Below are 20,527 nucleotides of genomic sequence, written 5' to 3' on the forward strand. Positions count from 1 at the left end.
CAAATCAGTAATGTGTTTTTAACAGAATGAAACAGAAGATTGAGTTCATATATAACGAGCTGCATGTAAAAGTTTACGAATCAGAATACATATTTTAAGTGCTTTTATGGCTTCCTAAAGCAGAGAAAATTATGTCTTTCCTCACAGTCTATGGGTTTCCAAACCTTCTTATCTCTATCTAGAGCTCCACAGCGCAGATTTCTGAGAGGACACTGGAGCTCCCCCTCTGCAGACCAGGCTTTATATTGAAGATCATCACCACTGAGCCAGAACCAATGACCAGCCATAAAGCGCAGGCCAGTCCACACATAAGCTGTCTGGGATGTAATGGTATTATTTATCACCTCTGCCATAATCGACTCAGAACTTAGACTAGCCAGATCTGTGTATTTTTTTCTGCAGTAGTCCAGGGCTTCATCCCACGTCTTATTCTGACGCACCAAAATTGGGCCAACAACCTCCATACAGTAAAATGATTGCATCTGAGAGCACGGAAAATCGTGCAGTTTAGAAGTGGATTGTTTTAGCCCGCCACACTCTGCAAGATCATCCGGTTGCTCGCTATCCCAGTTGTCAATTGCTTCCACCTCACCTCCAGACCAAATCCATTCTCCTGGGTTGTTAGGGCTTATGTATAGTCCAATCCAGTTAAATCGATAATTAAAATCTGTATTATTAGAGAGCAGTTGTGCCTCTTCTTTGTTAACAGTGGACAGGTCATCATGGTACTTTCTGCAGTACATCTGTGCATCTTTCCAGGTCATTTTTTCAGTCACAATAAAGTGTCTTCTAAAACTGAAGTTCAGCCTAAAGAGACTCAAAACAAAGAACACAGTGACTGCAGCCTTCATTTCTGTACAGATGATCTACACAGTAATGCCTTTGTGTGTGCTCAGGGATAATGCTGTCACAACTCTCAAATAATTTTCAAACATGAGAGACCAATAAAAAAGCTGTAAGGCACTGGCCAATCGGAAGGTCACACCCTTTGTGAATTTGTGTAACAAATATTTAAAGAAATCATGCATCATTGCAAATATCATTGCAAATAAGCTAAAAACAAACAAACAAACAAAAAAAAACAGGTGATCCATCCAAACAAAATGAAGGGTATAACAACCAAACAGTAGAATTAATATAATAAAAAAAAATTAAATAATATTTAATATTTTCTATGGATGGGTATCATAGGCAATTTGTTAGCTCTGATTCTGGCTCATTGATGGTTCCATTAGCAATTCCTTTAGTATTTTAAGAAAGAAATGTTTAGAATAAAGCAATGGAATTAACATTGCATTTACTTTTGCAGTCCTCAGCAATTTGTTGCCAGATGATGACAATTTTAAATATAAAAACATATAAATATAAACTTAACAGTTTCTTAACTGGACTGGGTGACATCTTTATGGAATAAATAAATTCTGTTCCAGTGTGTGCCCATTACAACGTTACAGTTTTGCATATGTAAAGTGCATGCAAACAACACTAAAGCAAGCTAGGTTTATGGTAATGCCATGATACTTTCAGTGTTTTCGTGTACTGTTGTTGCAAAGTTTTTTAAAATCTTTGGTCTGTTTAAGTGTACAGAATCGTTCAGTGGCTGTACGAGCAGAAGATCTTTTTAATCGCTGCCAAAAATAGGATGCTTTTGCAGGTTAGTTTCAACTGATATTCATATTTATTTTAATATTAAATATTAAGATTTGTTTTAATATTTTTTTATATTTATTTATTTGACTATTGTAAATCATCGTATTCAGGGCTCGATTTGAAGGGGATGGTATCCCCTTTGTTGAAAACAATTATATAAAGCATTCCCTCTGTAAAGCCACCATCCCCCCTTACCATCCCCTTTAGATTAATAGTGTTATGTATATTTTGTAAATCTTATTATGTAAACGAAATTGTAAAATTCTCTGTATGATAATTAACAAACTATAAATAACAGCAATTGACCAATCAGAACTCAGTATTGTAACAAGCTGTGCACAGTCATGCCAGAGCTCTGATTCAAGCAAGCTTTCGTCCTTTTTCACACTTGTTCAAAACAATCAGAAGAACGGTTCAAGCACATATTTTGACGTTCTTTAAAAAGAAGAGAACAGAAGGTATGATATTACTTTGATTAGTGTTTTAAGCACATTCCCCTGACACATTAGAACGAATAACGAACATAACTAAAGTGCATTGATGCCATAAGGGATCATTGTTAAGGTGAATTATTGACAGTGATGTCATCACCGAGGTGATAATGCACACATGCATATAGGCTATATTAGCTACATGTACAAGATCTCAATGACGATCAGTTTTGCTGGGTTCAGGCGCGCCGTTGGCACGGGGAACAGGGGGTCAGGACCCCCGCAGTTTTAAAAAGACAGAAATCGACCCCCGCACTTTTGATAAAGGCTGCTTTAGTCAGCCACAAACCGCTACAAACTCTATATCATCTTTAAGCTTAGGATATTTTCTTTCAAACGAGGCCATTTTCACATTTTTGTGAGCTTTCGTTCGTAAATAATCAACTGTTTTGTCGCAGATGTGCAGAACAGGAAATGCACTCTCGAACCTAGAAACACGCAATCTCCAAACCATCGATCAAAGCGTGCTAACGTTTTCTGAGGACATGTAGATGGTATATAAACCATGCCCGGAACTCAGCGTTTGCGGGGACATGTCAATCAAGCCATCCGTCCATTCAGATACCGAGAAATTTGACACTTCAAGGTCAGGAGGCTGATCTCTCAGATTAGTTCCGGTTGACGTGCACGAGCTGCTTTGACTGAAGTTTTCTTGTGGATTTATAGTTTATGGACTGTTTTGATTTTGATAATTACATCTAGAAAGGGAAAAGCATCGATGGCATTGATGATTGCCTCGGCCAGCGGCGCAGTGGGGAGGACGCGAGAGGAGAGGACTCTGCGTTTGGCATGTATATATACTGTATTACTGCATTTACAATGCTTATACTAAATTTTGATAAACTTTTTATTTTGAAATGTGGTTGGTTTTCATTGTCAGTCAGTTTTGTTCAGTTACGAGATCTCAATAAGGTATGTTATGTTCTTTTATGAGATTTTTATGATAGTTGTTTTTATTCCATTATGAGATTTCAATGACGGTCGGTTTTGCTGGGCTATGAGGTTTCAATAATGGCCATTTATTTCCATTACAAGATTTCAATGACAGTCAATTTTGTACCTAACAATATTTTTAAAATGATCTCAATGATGGTCAGTTTTGTTAAATTGTGAGATCTCAATGTCGGTCTGTTACGAGATTTCAAAGACATTTGGTGTTGTTTTATTATGAGATTTCAATGATGGATGGTCTTGTTCCTTTGAGATTTAAATGATGGTTGGTTTTGTTTTGTCACAAGATTATCAATCAATGATTGTCGGTTTTGTTCCTTTACAATATTTCAAAGTTGGTTTTGTTTCATTGCAAAATTTCAATGATGGTTGGTTATGTTTCTTTACTAGATCTCAATGACAGTCAGTTTTGTTCCTTGATGAAATCTCAGTGGTTGATGGTTTAGTTTTGTTATGAGATTTCAATGACGGTTGGTTCTGTTCTGCTTCGAGATTTCAAAGATGGTCGGTTTTGTTCGGTTACGGGATCTTGGTTGCTTTTGTTTGATTACGAGAGCTCAATGACAGTCGGTTTTGTTCCTTAACGAGATTTGAGTGAGTGTTTTTTTTTTTCGGTTATGAGATTTCAATGACTGTCAGTTTTCAATGACGTTTGGTTTTCTTCTGTTACAAGATTTCAAAGACAGTTTTGTTTCATTACAAGTTTTATTAAATTATGAGATTTAAAACTGTTGTTTTTCAAACTGTTGGTTTTGTTTTGTGATGAGATTTCAATGACGGTCGGTTTTCAGTGTCAATTTTGTTCCATTACGAGACTTCAATGACAGTCTGTTTTGTTCGGTTATGAGATTTGATGAGGGTCAGTTTTGTTTCTTTGTTTTTTTTTTTAATGAGATTTCAAAGACAGTCAGTTTTGTTCCATTATGACATTTCAATGATGGTTGATTTTGTTTTGATACAAGATTTTAATGACAGTTGGTTTTCAGTGTCGGTTTTATTTGGTTAGAGGATTTCAATGACAGTTTTTGTTTTTTTTGTTTTTTTTTCGTTACGAGATTTCAACAACGGTCGGTTTCGTTTTTTTACTGTTTTTTTCCATCAATTCACCCTTTGCTGGGAGTTGGAATGACAGGCGATCTGACCAATCATAATGCTCAATGTGCCGTTTTGTCTGACAAACTAATCAAATTGTAGAGTTAGTTGGTGTACTTGTAACTGAGACCAGCTAGTGAGAACTGTGCAGGTAAACTTGTGTTAGAAACTGCGGTCTTTGGTGTTCTTGTTAGTGGGCCCGCCTCCCATGCCAGCGACCCTTGGAGTGGTTTAGACCGCACAGATTACAGACATGCATTTAAAACATTGTGTGTATTGAAATCTTTCTGTGGTTAGAAATATTTTGTAATATTATCTTTCCAAAATAGAAACATTTTGAAACAATATACTTAAAATGAAACAAACATGAGCGTTAAACCTGTTAATTCTCAATAAGAACATCCGTAGATGAAAGACAGAAATAAAGTCAATCTAGTTAGTAATATGTGAAGCTGTAATGCTGTTTGTGGAGTTGTTTAATCCTCCTCTGCTGAGATCTAGAGAGATTTAATGTCTTCTTTTATCTTCAGTTGATTTCATCCAAGACTGTGGCTGAAGTCAGTTGTAGCTCTTGTGTTTCTGTTTGTCTCTTTTTTTCTGTTCTCTTCTTTCCTTCAGTGAGTCTGCTTGTTAACAGACTTGTTAATGGTAAGATGATTCTATAAATAATATATAAAGATTTTGTGGCTCAGATAAGGTCCAGTTCTGGTTTATTTCTTTACTCTTGACTGACATGTGGCATTGCAATGGCCTGCTTGTGGCTCAGATCTCGTAAACAGGAGTGGTCCACCCAAGTGCCATCATTCCATGCCACATGCCAAATCATCATACCAGAAACATGCCCCAAAACATGCGTTTATAATAATAATAATAATAATAATAATAATAATGAACTTTATTTTATAGGGCCTTTTAAAGTTGCATCTCAAAGCGCTTTACAAGAACATACAAATAAAATACAATTGAATAAGGGAAATAAAAGATAGAAACATACATCAAAACACATTTAAAAACATATAGTTAAACAAAATAATCACGTATAGAAAATAAGTTTACAAGGAGTTTACAGCTGACGAAAATGAGTGGTGAACAGGTGAGTTGGGCATTTCTCAATACCAAGTATGCAGTGTTTGGTAATTCTACATTATCTGCAAAATGCAACAGCAGCAATCTTGATAACATCACTCGGCTCGCTCTGGCTACTCCGGTTATCTCTGTATGTATAACTGCCAGCAACGTGTTATACAAAACATGTTATAAAACACCAATCTGCCTCTTTTCATTTTCATTTAAACATATTAATAATAGCGACACAAATTTGGTTCAGGCAACGCTTACATTGATTATCTTCACTGCATGTACAGTACCGGTCAAAAGTTTGTAAACATTAAGGTTTTTTAATGTTTTTAAAATAGTCTCTTCATCTCACCAAGGCTGTATTTATTTGATACAAAAATACAGTAAAAACAGTAATACTGTGAAATATTATTACAATTTAAATTAACTGGTTTCTGTTGTATATTTCAAAATGTAATTTATTCCTGTGATCAAAGCTGAACTTTCAGCATCATTACTCCAGTCTTCAGTGTCACGTGATCCATCAGAAATTATCATACTCACCTGTTCACCACTCATTTTCATCAGCTGAAAAAAAAAATAATAATTTTTTTTTTTTTTTTTTCAGGCTAGCCTGTATGTGATTTATATATATATATATATATATATATATATATATATATATATATATATATATATATATATATCCTATATATGTCTTGAAATGTGTTTTGATACATGTTTCTGTCTTTTATTTCCCCTATTCCATTTTATTTGTATGTTCTTGTAAAGTGCTTTGTGATGCAACTTTTAAAGGCGTTATAAAACAAAGTTTTACTTATATATTATTATAAACGCATGTTTCAGGGCTTCTCTCGGGAGACTAGCGTAAATTGACTCATAGCAAAGCGTCATCTGCTGTTTTGGAAGAGGAAGTTGCTCAACTGCATTTGTGAGAAAATCTGCCTGCACACATTTGTGAGAAAATCAAGCCGAGAGATCTCGTAAAAAGGCAAGTGTCTTACAATCGTAACAGACAGGTGTGCGTTTGTATGCACTAGATTTGGTGTTTGTTCAAAGGTTACATGCCATTTGTAGGATGGTTTGTATTTATTTGTGAAATATGATGTAGGCTCATTTATTTATATTTGTAAAACACAATACATATATTTGTTACTCCTCTGCGTTTTCACTCAAACTGACCTTTGTATTTGCACATCACTTTCTGTTTGTTTGCGAGTCGAGTTTTCTTTTGCAAAGCAGATCGTGTTTGTCTGCAAAATGCTGGATTTGTTTGTTTAATTATGGCACAATTTTAACTCCATACATTTATAGCGTTTTAAGTTTATCCACACAATTTTTGAGTCTCCAAATATAATTTTTTCTATTTAGAGCTCCACGTTGCAGATTTCTGGCAAGACACTGGAGCTCCCCCTCCGCAGAACAGGCTTTATATTGAAGATCATCACCAGTGACCCCGAACCAATGACCAGCCATAATGATGTAGCATTACTTAGGGCCTATGCCATAATCATCCGAGATACTACACTCACCAGGTCAATGTAGTTCTGTCTGCAGTAGTCCAGGGCTTCATCCCACATCATATTCTGATGCACAAGAATGGGCTCAAAGACCTGCACATGTTAGAGTCCATAAGCACAGAGTTTTGTGCAGTTTATCATTATATTTTCTTATAATGCCACACTCTTAAGTGTTTGCGTTCGGTTCTCCAATGTCCCAACTGTACTTTTTTTTTTTTTTTTCACCCTCACCTTCAAACCAAATCCATTTTTTCTTATTTGTTTGGACTAGCCAAATGTGAGTTTGGAAAGGCCATATTGACCTATTTGGGGAAAAATGTGGGCCAAGGACAGGTTCAGCCAAAGTTAACTTTGCATGAAATGATGAATGTCAGAAGGCTTTTGAGCAAATTAAGGCAGTCCTTGCAAATGCTCCTGTTTTGACTGCAGCTGACTTTTCCCTTTAAATTGTCTTTAATATGTTTATAATACGTGTGTGTGCTCTCGGCCTAAGAGGGCGGAAATTGTCAGTAACAGTGTTCAGTCCTAACCGGATTTGGACAATAATGCCTACAGAGCCAGAGAATATATGCTGCATGGAAGTTTAATTACGGATATAACTAATGTTGTCATCTTGCTTTTATCCATTATTAGTACAAGCCTGTTGTAACGGACCCTGTCTGAATGATGGCCAAAACTTTACAGTTTTATGACATTTATTTTACTTCACACAGAAGATGAAGTGTCCGCTTTCACTCCAGAAAATCACTGTAAGAGCTTGATAAAAAACAGTGCAAGAAGTGAGCATTAAAATATTATCCATAAACTCTCTGTCTCCCTTGCATTATCATCAACATACACAGTTAATTACACAGAAATACTCATTACAATTAACTGTAAACAAATATATATAGACCTTATGCCTTTTCGGAGGTTGTTTGATCGCTTTTTTTATATAATTTAATCACAGTTTAAATAACAGTTTATTTTCATCCTACTAAGAGAAACAATGTGAAGTTGACCATTGAGTCACTGGTTTGATTTACTGACAATAAACAATTATGAGACAAAGAGCATCTGACAAATCATTACATGTCAGATCCAGTGTTAGCGTCACGTCTGTTATTTACCTACGACTTGTCATGCGCGAATCAGTAGGTGGGCCTACTGTGGTAACGAAGCAGGCATTGATCTTCTTCTGCAGATCTGTGACATAATAAATAGGCACATTCCACAAACAATCGTAATCTGGGCTTGATTTAAATAAAAGTTTTTGTACTAGGAAGCTTTCAGTTCTGAAACTTACAGTATATTCTGACCTGTTATATGTAAAAAGCTCAAGGAAAATTTGATTTCTCAATTCATGACCCCTTTAAGACCTGGGCCCATATGTATAAAACTTCTCAGAAATGCCCTTAAGAGTAGTCTTAAACTTTGACTTGTCAAAAAATTCTTAGTAAAATTAGGACTTGTCTAAAAGTGGGAGACTTTTATAAAGAAGCTAAAAGCAACTTTCAGCAAAGTCTAAGAGTGATTCTTAAGTGCTTACTGAGGTATTTCAAACTAAGGACTACAATGAAGTCAACCCAAAATGGTAACCCTCAAGCACTGAATCAGCCAGTAGTAAGCCTGCAATGGTAAAGTAACAGCAGCACAACCCCAATCATTTAATTAAGACACTGAAAGATTAATATTTCAATTTATTTTTAAAAAATTCTTTGCATTGTGCAAAATTATTACAAATTGGTATTGTTGCTGTGGAATCATTTTCTATTGATATATGTCTGCTCATTTACAGTTGAAGCAATGATGTGAACATGAGTTAAATCAACAGCTCCAACAACTCCAGGGAAGCCCAAAATTCTCATAAAAGTGGCTTGCTTTTGGTATGGTTTGAAGATCAGTTGGGAAACCATGAACTGCCATACAGTAGTGGCCAAACGTTACGTCCGGCATAGGAAAATTGACATATTCACCCTTTATTCAAATATTATTAAAAATGTATTAAAGATTTTGTAAGCATATTGCGTAGTTGTGCTTGGAGTCAATTTTTTTGTTATTTGTGATAACACAATGAAACATTCCAAAACGTGCAACATAATTTTTGGCCAAGCTGTCATACAAAGAAATTATGAGCACATGCAAAAATGAAAGAGGACCAATAAAATATTAATAATTGATTATGTTGCAGTCAATGTATGCTTTTTTCTAAAACCTGTAGCTGTAGCTTTCCTTTTTTGTCAAATAATTTTGTCAGATAAATACCTTGACTAAGTTTGGTGTTTTGTTCTTCCCTCATATTTTAAAATATTAAAAAAAACAATATATAAATAAAAAAATATTTTCCTCATATTTCGATGGTTTAAGCAGACTTGTAGGTCTGAGTGAAACGTAATTTAACAGTAATCAACTGTAAATTAATTTACACCAACATACTGTAAAACAGCAATTTACTGGCAACCAAAAATAAATAAAAAATATTTTCCTCATATTTCAATGGTTTAAGCAGACTTGTAGGGTCATTAAAAAAGCAGACTTGTAGGGTAATTTATTTGTAGAATAGGGTGAAGTTATTAAATTTCTTACTAGGTCACACGTTAAAAAAAAATGCTGTAAAAAAACGACCAAATTTCGACAGTAGGGTTAGTTTTCCATTAAAACTGTAATATACCATAGAAAACAATACATTATTATTTGACATTTTCGAGAAAGTGAATTAACAACGCCCAAACGACACTCAGAGGCTGTTTCAAACCACACCCTGTACCCTCATTCACTATTCCCTTAGTTTACTCATATAGTCATATAGTCCAAGTGAATGAAAACGTGTGTGAATTCAGACACTGGTGAACACCTGCTGTTAACAAGCAGAATCAATGAAGAAAAGAGAAACAACAAGAACAGCAAACGATTAAATACATTGAAGATAAAAGAAGACATTAAATCTCTCAAGATCTTAGCAGGGGATTAAACAACTACACAAACAGCATTACCAGCTTCACTTATTATTACCCAGTTTGACTTTATTTCTGTCATTCGTCTACAGAAGTTCTTATTGAGAACAAAAAGAGGTTTAGATGTTGTTTTATTGTTTTGTTTGACGTTTCCATGATGGAGATCAGTGTTTGCTTTAGTTGGGCTCTTGACCCTTGATTTGAAAGATTTATTGTCTGTAATCTTCAGTTGATTTCATCTAAGGCTGTGGCTGGAAGTCTGTTGTAGTTGTGTTTCTGCTCATCTTTTTTCTGTTCTTGTTGTGTTCAATTCCTACAGTGATCCTGATTGTTAACAGCAGGTGTTCATCACTAATTTTCAATTATCACTTAATTAATCACTTTATTATCTCATTAAATATACAGTTGAAACACTACTCTGTTGCAACACAATGTCGGCGCAGCAAACAAAGCTTGTCTTTTTCTTATTTCAAACACTACATGCCGAGAAGCAAGAACAAGATCTCCTGTATGTCTTCCATTGTTGTTTACTGGTTCACTTTCTTCTTACCATGTACCTACCTGTCCAAAAGAAATACTGCAACCATGGCATCATCTTTCAGACCATTTGACTCCCACAGTTGCCTCCAGTGTGGAAAAGCAATGTTAATTTCTGGTTTTAGCTCTTTTCTGATCCAGACGTTTTTTCGTCACAGCCTTTTCTAATACTGTCTTTCTTTTTGTAGATATTTTGCTAGTGACAATTGTTGTTGTTTCAGAAGGAAAGTTAGGTTGTTTCTGTTTGCCTGCCATTCTCGCTGTCTGCACTGTGTACAAGAAACATGCTGATGACTTATGATGTCTTTGTGAACAGGCTGCACAGTGGCATGCAAACACACGTTGACACATGATATCATTTCGTTCGGACCGAATGCAATGATTGAATGAACATTTTATGGTCCTACGCCTTCCACAGACGATATATATGTATACAAATAAATTTAGACCACTTAACATAGTGATTGCTATCAGAATATGAGGAGACTTTCAACCAGCATAACAAAAAATGTTTCTGTGGAGAATCACCTATTGCACCTTTAAGGAAACTGGACATTTTTATGTTAATTAGAATGTATTTTTATAATTAGGGGGTATCTGCCTAAATTGGCCTGGCATGCATTACAGTTTTTTTTTTTTTTTCAACTACTTACGCACATTTTCAAAACTTTGCCTCTTTTTTTCAAAAGTTTACACACAAATCCAAGAATTGCAAAATGTCTCGCATCTCTTGCAAAATGAAGCACTGCATTCAAAATATCACAAACACATCTCAAAAGCAAACATTTGTCTTACGTTGCAAACACCTTTGCCATAATATTCTATTTTTGGATATATCATATACACACAGTTATTCAAAACCTAAAGCTCTTCTTTCATGAGCTCCTGTGAACATTTCTGTACAAGATTGAAAGTATTGGCAAAGAGATGTTGAAAAATTTACGGTAAACACGAAAGCAAGATTGAAACCAAACTATTTATTTACTGTAAGCATTTGTGTTTGTACTACACATCAACCATCAAACAATTGTTGTGTTTGAAAAAGGAAATCAAGATACTTCCTATTAGATTTTTGTGTGTAACGTAGAGAATTGTGTGTTGTGTTTTGCAAAAAGTGTTTTATGAAATTGAAAACTGAGTCAAAGGCAGAGAATTAGTGTATGGTTTTACAGATGTGGTGTGTGGTTCTGCTGTTTGAGTGTCAGGTTTCAGAAATTGTGTGACAAGTAAGGATTTTGTGTGTAAGCAGTTGAACAAAACTGTAACTGGAATTCGTAAGCGAGAGCATATTACTCAGATCTTAAAGACTTTAAACTGGCTACCAGTGCGTTATAAAATTGATTTTAAGATATAGGTCTTTGTTTTTAAAATCCATAAATGATCTGGCTCCCTCTCATTTGTCTGACTTATTAAAAGAAAATAAGCCAACAAGATGTCTGAGATCTACAAAAAACTGCTCTTTGTCTCAGCCTAGATCACGGTTAAAGGCAAGAGGTGATCGTGCATTTGCAATAGTTGGGCCTAGGCTATGGAATAGTCTCCCTTTATCTGTGAAAACATCAAATTCTGTTTATGAGTTTAAATCTAAACTGGAATCTTATTTATTTATTTTTTTTTCTTTGGCTTTTTAAACCTTGTATGTTAAATTTGCTGATTTTATTAGTATTGTTTTATTTTATTGTTTTATCTATTTGTACAGCACTATGGTTCAACTGCTGTTGTGTTTATCGGAGCTTAATAAATACATGAATGAAATACATGAATGAATGAATAATCATCATGTAGTCTCTTGATTCACTGATCTCATGCCTTATCAAAAATGTTTTACTATTACTACCACTGTGAAACTACAGCAAGAGTTCCAAAAACAATCAGTTATTATAAAAGATTTTTAAACACCAAAAAAAAAAAAAAAAAAACTACAGTATAATTTAGACACAGATATCAAAAATCAGCATATGAATCTCAACAATGGTGGCAATAAACAAAAGGTCAACTCTGAACATCACAAAGAGCTACTATATGATCAATAAATATTAAATTGATTATAAAGTCATTAAGCATTTGTATACACTTCATGTGTGGTGCAACATTTGCTATAATTTTAAAGGAACTATTTAATGGACTGGCGCTCATCACTGAAAACAGTAGAATATCACTAATATCACGCGGATCTCTTGCTATAATACAATACAATACTCCCACCTTGTGGGCTATTACCTTAATGACACAAATTCATACAGGTTTGGAACTTGAGGCTGAGTAAATGATGACAGAATTGTCATTTTGGGGTGAACTATCCCTTTGATACCAGTTAAACTTTTATTAATCTTTTTAAAATCAGCCTTCACCTTTTTTTGATTGGGTCTGCCTTGATTCTGAAGCATTATTCTGTTATGCGTTTATTTGTACTATATTTCATGTTTTTTTTTTTTTTTTTTTTTTTTTTTTTATGTATAATTGCATTGTTTTTCACTCGTCTTTTCAAACTGTATAATAAATAAAATCAGACAAGCAGTTTGTGGTTCTCTGTGTTTATTGAACATTACACTCCAGTTGGTCCGTTTTGCAACATTCAATTAAAATCACAGCGCTGCATAGGCCTACATGCAGTGGCGTAGCGCAAATCCGCGGGGGCCCCCAGCGAGCCGAAAGTCCGAGGCCCCCCGAAGGGATAGCCTACGTCACAATATTGTCACAATATTGTAAATCTTTCCGTTTTAAACCATGAAGGGGAGCCAATGGATATCACACAAGAAGCAACGTTCAAACTTTGCGCAAGAGTTATGCCGGTAAAAGCTTAACCTGTATCAGTAGGCTATTCAAAGTGAAAGTAAAAAGTGACGGAGCTGCCTAACGCTGCATTAACGGAGCGTATTCTCCCAGGTGAAAAAATACTATAGTAAACACTATAGTGTTTTTGAACCATACTATAGTAAAGTAGGCTACTTGAATTAATTTGTTGTGGTAATTCTTTTGCTGTGATAATATAACAACTATAGTAATATAAACACATTTCTTTACCCAATACTGTACTGTTTTCTACAACTATATTATACTACTATATAGCCTACACTACAGTTTACTGTAGTAAAAACTAAAGTCTTCTACAGTATTTATTCAGTTCACTATAGTTAATACTACAGTATGCTGTAGCATTCATTAACAAAGTGTTGTAAATACTTTAATATATACAGTATACAACAATTTACTATAGTATGGTTAAAAAACACTATAGTATTTACTATAGTATTTTTTTAACCTGGGCTCTCAGAGACGAATTTCAACATAATATGCTGATAACGGTATATAACTCTCTTAATTTATTCAATTATTTCTCTTGTGGCCCGTACATACAGTGAAACAAATAAGAATAATAGTATTTCGTGTTAAACAGCTTGTTTTTTTGTTTTTTGTTTTTTAAGTCGGTGCTTAGCCTAGCTCTTAATTTTCATTGATGACTGTCATGTTAGGAGATATTATAGACTGTTAATAATTTTAATTATAGGCCTATAATTCATTGTATAATAGACCTAAAAAAATGTTTAAAACTTTTTCAAAGATGAGCTAATAGCCTAATCTTTTATTACCCTCACAGAATGTCAGTTAGGCCTATATGCGGTGATGCGCTATGAAATTATTGCGGGGCAAATTTATTATAATATTAATTTAATAATAAAAGTAATAAACTAATAGTGATAATAATAGACTAGAAGAATGTAACAGGCCTACATTAATTGGAAATGCCAAATCCTCTTAATATTACCAATATTTGATGTTTTTGACAATATCTCTGGCTATCGTCGATACATGATCATCGTCTATTGACGCGACCCGGGTTATCGCAAACTGTTTCCAAATTCACTCGTTTTCATTCACACCTTCAAGTGGACTATATCAGTGGAGTAAGGTAGGGTATAGGGGGCGATTTCGAACACAGCCATTATCAACAAGAGCAGGGGAGGGGCTCTGGTGTTGGGGAGGAGCTGAGTAAATTCAGTCTCACATCACACAACAGCAGATTCAACTAGGAGCAGTACAATTCAGATATCTTAAAATATAATTTTGACTAGTCGAATCTGAATTAGAGATATTGAATTTCTTACGAGTGCAATATCTGCAGATATCTGCAGATATCTCTAATTATCATTCTGACTAGTCAAATTAAAATACAATTGTAACTATCTAAAATATATTTAGTCAAACCATAGTTTTATGTTAATTCCGCCTGCCATAATCAGTGTACCCCGAGTTCACAGGTCGAATGTCCGACTTTGAGTGACATTCCAGATGTTATATCCTAGAACGAGATGGGGAAAAAAATCAAATTCTGAGCTGTCTGGAACGAAGCATAACACCATAAAAATATTAGTTTTCCTTCCATGCACCTCAAATTCATTTTGTGTATTTACACCAGAATAACCATACAACACTTCTGGAAACCACAGCTGCCAGTATTTTACTGTTATTTTACAGCACGTTTTTTTTTTTTTTTTTTTTTTACAGTGTACATTTATTATTATTACATGTAATTTATGCACAAAAATTAGATTCAGAGCAAAAAGTTATGCTTAAAGTTACACAATCACATGTTTGTATTTGAATGTTGGTGTGTTTAGATGTTTAGATGTTTTCCAACCACAAGACTGACCCCCTTTCATAGCAACATAACCACACAGTCTACTAAGCAGTATTCTCACGAGACACATCTCTTTCAAATGCCCCTCCTTCTTCTCAACAGACTGCCACTGTAATGGAAATAGCAGAATTAAGCTTCAAAAACAGCCTAGAATTATGTGAGAACTAATCAATGTGTTTGTTAATACACAGCTGTATTAACAACAATAATTGTGCACATTAACTTTAACCAATAACAGAAAGTTAACAGGAACATTGCAGATACATTGTAAAATTTTAAAAATTAAGCTTTTCATCTGGGGGGGAAAATAAGTGAAATATTGTTTTTGTATTTTTGGCGGACTGAAAGCACTTTTAATAAACATAGGCAATAATAGTTAAAAGTTAAAGCAACAAGACAAACGTCTACCCTGAATAAATACAGAGACAAAAGCTATCGAGTAAGAGCAAAAGGCAGAATTTGATCTATGAATTTCATTCATACCAATAAACCTACCTTACGTTTAGAGGAACAAAAAGCCCTTCATGTAGAAAAGAAATGTGAGAAGCCATGCTGGTGTTTGTTGTTTGCAGAGGCTGTAGCTTGATGCAGCATGCACTTGTGGTTTTGTACTTTGAGCCCACCTATTGTCAGTTTGCAGCCAACCTGTAAGAATGAAAATAGAAAAGAGCAGTCAGAAAGCCCCCAGCAGAGCTCACATTTCTGTGGTTAAAGTTTCCATACCAACAGTAAGTGACAGTGTAAAAACTGTTACTTTCAGAAGTATGACAATTGTCCTCATGACTCCGAGGTGATCTTAACCATACCTTGAATGTCAACAAGTGTCTGTTTTACAGTTAAAACATATGTTAAACATAACATATTAAAACATAGAGGCACCAAAACATTGTGAATACATTAATTACTTTTAAACAAGATGAATTAACTACCTGTGTATAACCTAGCATAATATAACATGCATAAATCCATAAATAACCCTAAAATACTTAGATGCATTATTTTCTTTTATTCATTGTTTTATTCAATTTTGAGTATAGGGTCAAATGCTTTATTATTAAAATATAAAATATTGAAATAAAGTAATTATGCAATAACATTTGGAACTAAAACACAAAAAAGTGAGCACATACTTGCTGTCTAGAGTCACTCTCATTATCAAAGATGAGTTAGTTGTGGATTTCCTGGAATGTGAGATGAAAAGACCACATCATGATAAAAAATATATGACAAAAAAAAATGAATAATAATAATAATTCTGGGTTTGCATATACTCTTAAATGAGTAAATTATATATATAAAAACAACAATTGGCTCAGTTCAGTTGGCTATTTTTATAGTTTAATATCTTCATAAAAATATAAAGAGCACAAATAAATTTTTTATAATAAACACTGTAATATTCCATAAAAATAAGAATTTGATTTCATAGGGACTTTTTAGGGCCAGAGATGTAGTTCATATTGCTCCACTATGTTGGTCTCTTTTAGGATATCTTTGTGATTATAATCTCCAACATTACATTTCGGCTTCAGTCTTGGTCTTACATTCTGTTACTGAACAATAACATCATGCTCATCAATAAATGGTAACTATTAAAGCATTATTTTGCTGAAGCCATAAACATAGTTGACATGATTCAGCACCATGGACAAGGACATTTGGAACAATACAACACTCCAGCTCTCGTATTGTGTACATGTAATTAAAAAAAAATAAATAAAAAGAGATTTAGATTTAAAAACAACCCTGATTAAGCTCTGCTCAGCCTACACAGCCTAGTAACTGTCTGCACAGGTCAAGTAACACCCCCTCACACAGAGCTGCTGTGGTTTTAAATATAGAATAAGGAACACATTTAAATTATATTGTTTTTCCCCAAAGTCACTTAAATTATTTATTTTAAATTATTTTTTTATTTACATTTGCAAAATAGTAACAGGAAGGTCACACGGAAAATGTCTGTCATAGCTGTGGAATTAAAATTAAATAATCAAAACTTTTTTCATTATTTGAAGTAATATTTTTTTTAAAATGTCAATAAAAAACCTGTTTCTTTGTTTCATTATTGGTGTTTATAAGAACCATTTCCTTTACTTGTGAGTGTGGAACCTTACACCCAAAATCTGGGAGAGCCAATGAAATCTGACTTTGTCATACGAGAATATTTGAGAATAACCAATCACGTCCTGCATCAGTTTCCATTTGATTTAGTTACTCAGATTGTGCACCTTGCCATCTTTTATTCTTTCCTTGCAAAACAAAGCAACATGAGCAAAGTTCTATTCCTCACCTTTGTTTGTAAGTATGATTGATGGATTAATTTAAATGACTGAATATGACAATTTATTTATTCATTTTAACTTTTATCATTTTTATTCATTATCTGATATTTATGCAAAGCAACTAAGATTCTAAAATGAACTTCTGTACGTAAAATGATTGTATAACACATCTTTACTGCTTTTTGTATTCAGGTTGCATTGGAGCACAAAACATTAAGCAGCCAAAACGTTTGCAAACCTCTAAACTGGGTGATAATGTCACTATTGAGTGCTACTTACCCAGTACAGATTTTAACAATATGGTCTGGTACAAGCAGGAGATGGGAAAAAAACTTCAAGCCATTTTAAAAAGTTACATTTACCTGACGAAGGTTGACTTTGTTGATGGATATACCGATGGTCGTTTTAACGTAACAATAGAAAGAGGAGTTTATCATTTACAGATTTCTTTGACTAAAAAGGAAGATATAGCAACATACTTTTGTGGTGTGATATCTTTGGGAGAACTGTATTTTGGACCTGGAACATTTTTGATGCTTCACGGTATGTTTTGCCCTCATTATAATACCTGAAACAGATTTACTTAATATCTAAAAGTGATAATCATTCAAAAAAAGAAATAAAATAATAAAGTTTGGTCATAATGAAGAGGCTATAAGTTATAAAAGCACAGTGCAATAAAATACTTTTGGTTTTGCTTTAAAGAAAAACACACCACAACAACAGTTCTTCAGGAGCCGATTTCAGATACATTTCACATTGGAGACAAAATTACCCTCATGTGTAGCATTCAAACGGTAGATGAGAAATGTGCAGGAGGACACCATGCATACTGGTTCAGAGAGGCTGCAGATGAATCTCGTCCTGCCATCATTTACGCTGATGGAGATATGAAGAAACAGCATGAAGAGAGCTGTAAGAGTGATTCTGCTTCACAGACCTGCATTTACACCCTCACAAAGAGGAACCTCAGCCGCTCCGATGCTGGTACTTACTACTGTGCTGCATTCGCATGTGACAAGATAATGTTTGGGAAAGGAACTTATCTGGAATTCATACCTGGTAAAGTGTTAAAACCCTATTAAGTGACTTGATTTGTTTATTATTAATTATAATATTTCCAATGTGTTTCTTAATAATGATATATTATAATGATTAATCATGCCAGTAAATATTTTTTGTGAATTTTGTAAAATTATAAATGTTTGTACTCAACAGCAAAATATAACTCAAACTATAATAAAATATCACTTTATATTAATTCAGTAGTGATTTGTGAGTAAAAGAAGTAATACAGTGCCATTCACTGGTCCAAGCTGTTTAGCAAAAATTACATCCAATAAGATTTTGAAGTGAAACATATTGATGTTTAATATCAAGTCTGGTGAAACTAATAATATAATATATGGATAATGTATGGATAATATACGTTTTCTTGCAGACAGTGAGTCGACAGCAACTCCATTGTTTCTTATACTAGTCTCATCAAACATAATTTCTATGGTAATAATGGTCTTACTTGTGGCCATGCGATGTAAGGACAAAGGCAGATCTTCAGGTATCACATTTAAATGTTTTCAAACTATTTTTGAATCAGATTGTTTTATTTGCAAAACTATAAAGCTAACATTCATACTTTTTAGCCCATTTCAACAGATCTTGTGATTATGAGACATCTGAAGGTACTCAGGTAAATCTTCACCATTTTATTTATTTACAATAATCTCATTTTGATGCTATATTTTAGAAGTTTCTTGAACAATTTGAAAAACTGTACATTTTTAGATTTGATAGATTTGTTTCATGTCCAGTTACTAACATTTTCAGTGTTCATTTTGGTATTTAAATCATTTAAAGCTCACTTTACTTAAAAAAATATGTATCAGCGTATGAACAGATACTAACAAATGGTTTGCAAAAATCTTGCTTTCAGGTTGGAAATGCAGATGCGTTGACTTACACGTCTGTGAGTTTCAGCAGTAGATCACGGCCCTCTAGAGGTGCTACACAACACAACATTTCCCAGCATAATGATGTCTACTCAAAGATCAGGTCCTAACAAAGGACTTCTGCAAGACCTTTCCTGTTCTCTGTACTTGAGTAATCCAAATGTGCAAATGCATAAAGTATGATGATTTAAAATGAGATCCAGTAGTTAATTTATAAAATAGCTGTTGTCTGAACATACAATCATTGAGTCTGCTTCCTCCCTTGATTAACCCCATTTTGAAATAAAAAAACTCATGCATCCTTACGTTGTTTGTTTCCTTACACCTTTTACAAGTAAAATCACTTTTGCTTGTTATTGCATTTTATTATTTGTATGATATTATTTTGTTACAGAAGCACTGTTTAGCCTGGGTAGTGAAAGCTAACACCTCAGATAGGCCTACCATTACAATAACAACAACACATATTCATAATGTGTTTTTTCTGTACCACAAAAATATTATCTAAAAAAAAAAACTAAAAATAAATTAACAATAACAACAATGTTGATGTAATATTAACCATGGTTGTTAACTCCTTAAGGTAAGGCCTGTTGTTCAAAAATGTATTTTTAAAATAAGTCTTAAAATAGTCTTGCTTCTCCTAACCTAGTGTGAAAGACAACTGAGACAGCTGTGGTTTTGTAAATATAACTCTATTTGTATGAGTAAACCAATTTATATGTATGCTCAGAATAATAGAATGTAACATACAAGCTTACAGGGCTTAATAAATAAAATAAAATAAAATACCTGGAGAAAGCTCCAATGTCCTCTAGTTTTTTCAGTCATGATGTTGCACCAGTGCTGATTGGCTAACTCTACTAGAGATTATCCAGAGCTGTGAAAGACAGCGCACAGGGTCAGGGAAAATGTTTTAAAGAGCCCTGCAAAGTGGAACAGGCCACTGGTAAATAATTCACTATACTGGTATGAAATATTGGCAATATATGATATATATGTTGTTTGCGAAACTTATCACTTTGTCAAAGTACACTGCTAAATGTGTGTAAACAATAGTCCACACACACGTCAACTTCCATATGAATGTGAACACGGGAAACCAGAAACGCGCAGAAAAGAGTTCTTCTGCTGCATTCCTTACTGACGAACTCTAACATACGAATTTGCATAGCAAAAGATGTTCCACCAATCTAGGATTTAAAGTTCACATATTGACTTTTTTTCTGAATTGTAAGCAGGCAAACACGATGTTGCCCTGGGCATGGACCTGTAAATGCCCCCCTTGAATACATGTCTCAATTACAGTAGGCCTATAAATAACAGTTATGATATTTGTGGTTTAAAGCAATATTTCATAAAGTAGTACACTATAAATAAATGTGACATGACTTGACTGGAAAGTG

The 20,527-nt window shown here is 34.0% G+C and overlaps 1 protein-coding gene and 1 long non-coding RNA gene across 2 annotated transcripts; one reads left to right on the top strand and one right to left on the bottom strand.

The window, feature by feature from the left end:
* Positions 1–12,769: 12,769 nt before the first annotated feature.
* Positions 12,770–15,527, bottom strand: LOC127516761 (uncharacterized). The gene is made up of 2 exons (XR_007931078.1): positions 15,386–15,527; positions 12,770–14,999 (listed from the first exon to the last, which is right to left on the bottom strand). It is a non-coding gene; the product is annotated as an uncharacterized LOC127516761 (long non-coding RNA).
* Positions 15,528–17,112: 1,585 nt separating this feature from the next.
* Positions 17,113–19,426, top strand: LOC127515888 (uncharacterized). Its single transcript, XM_051900040.1, has 6 exons — positions 17,113–17,188; positions 17,365–17,715; positions 17,878–18,234; positions 18,614–18,730; positions 18,816–18,862; positions 19,106–19,426. The coding sequence occupies exons 1-6, from the start codon at positions 17,158–17,160 to the stop codon at positions 19,229–19,231; spliced, it is 1,029 nt and encodes a 342-aa protein (XP_051756000.1). The 5' UTR covers positions 17,113–17,157; the 3' UTR covers positions 19,232–19,426.
* The last annotated feature ends 1,101 nt before the right edge of the window (positions 19,427–20,527 follow it).

The sequence above is a fragment of the Ctenopharyngodon idella genome, chromosome 7 (assembly GCF_019924925.1).
Source record: "Ctenopharyngodon idella isolate HZGC_01 chromosome 7, HZGC01, whole genome shotgun sequence".
NCBI classification, from domain to species: domain Eukaryota; kingdom Metazoa; phylum Chordata; class Actinopteri; order Cypriniformes; family Xenocyprididae; genus Ctenopharyngodon; species Ctenopharyngodon idella.

Bases quoted from the DNA above. Each gene is read 5' to 3' on its own strand.
- LOC127515888 (XM_051900040.1), top strand. From the start codon at position 17,158: ATGAGCAAAGTTCTATTCCTCACCTTTGTTT. The intron at 17,189-17,364 runs GTAAGTATGATT...TTTTGTATTCAG, and splicing joins TCTATTCCTCACCTTTGTTT to GTTGCATTGGAGCACAAAAC. The intron at 18,863-19,105 runs GTAAATCTTCAC...TCTTGCTTTCAG, and splicing joins AGACATCTGAAGGTACTCAG to GTTGGAAATGCAGATGCGTT.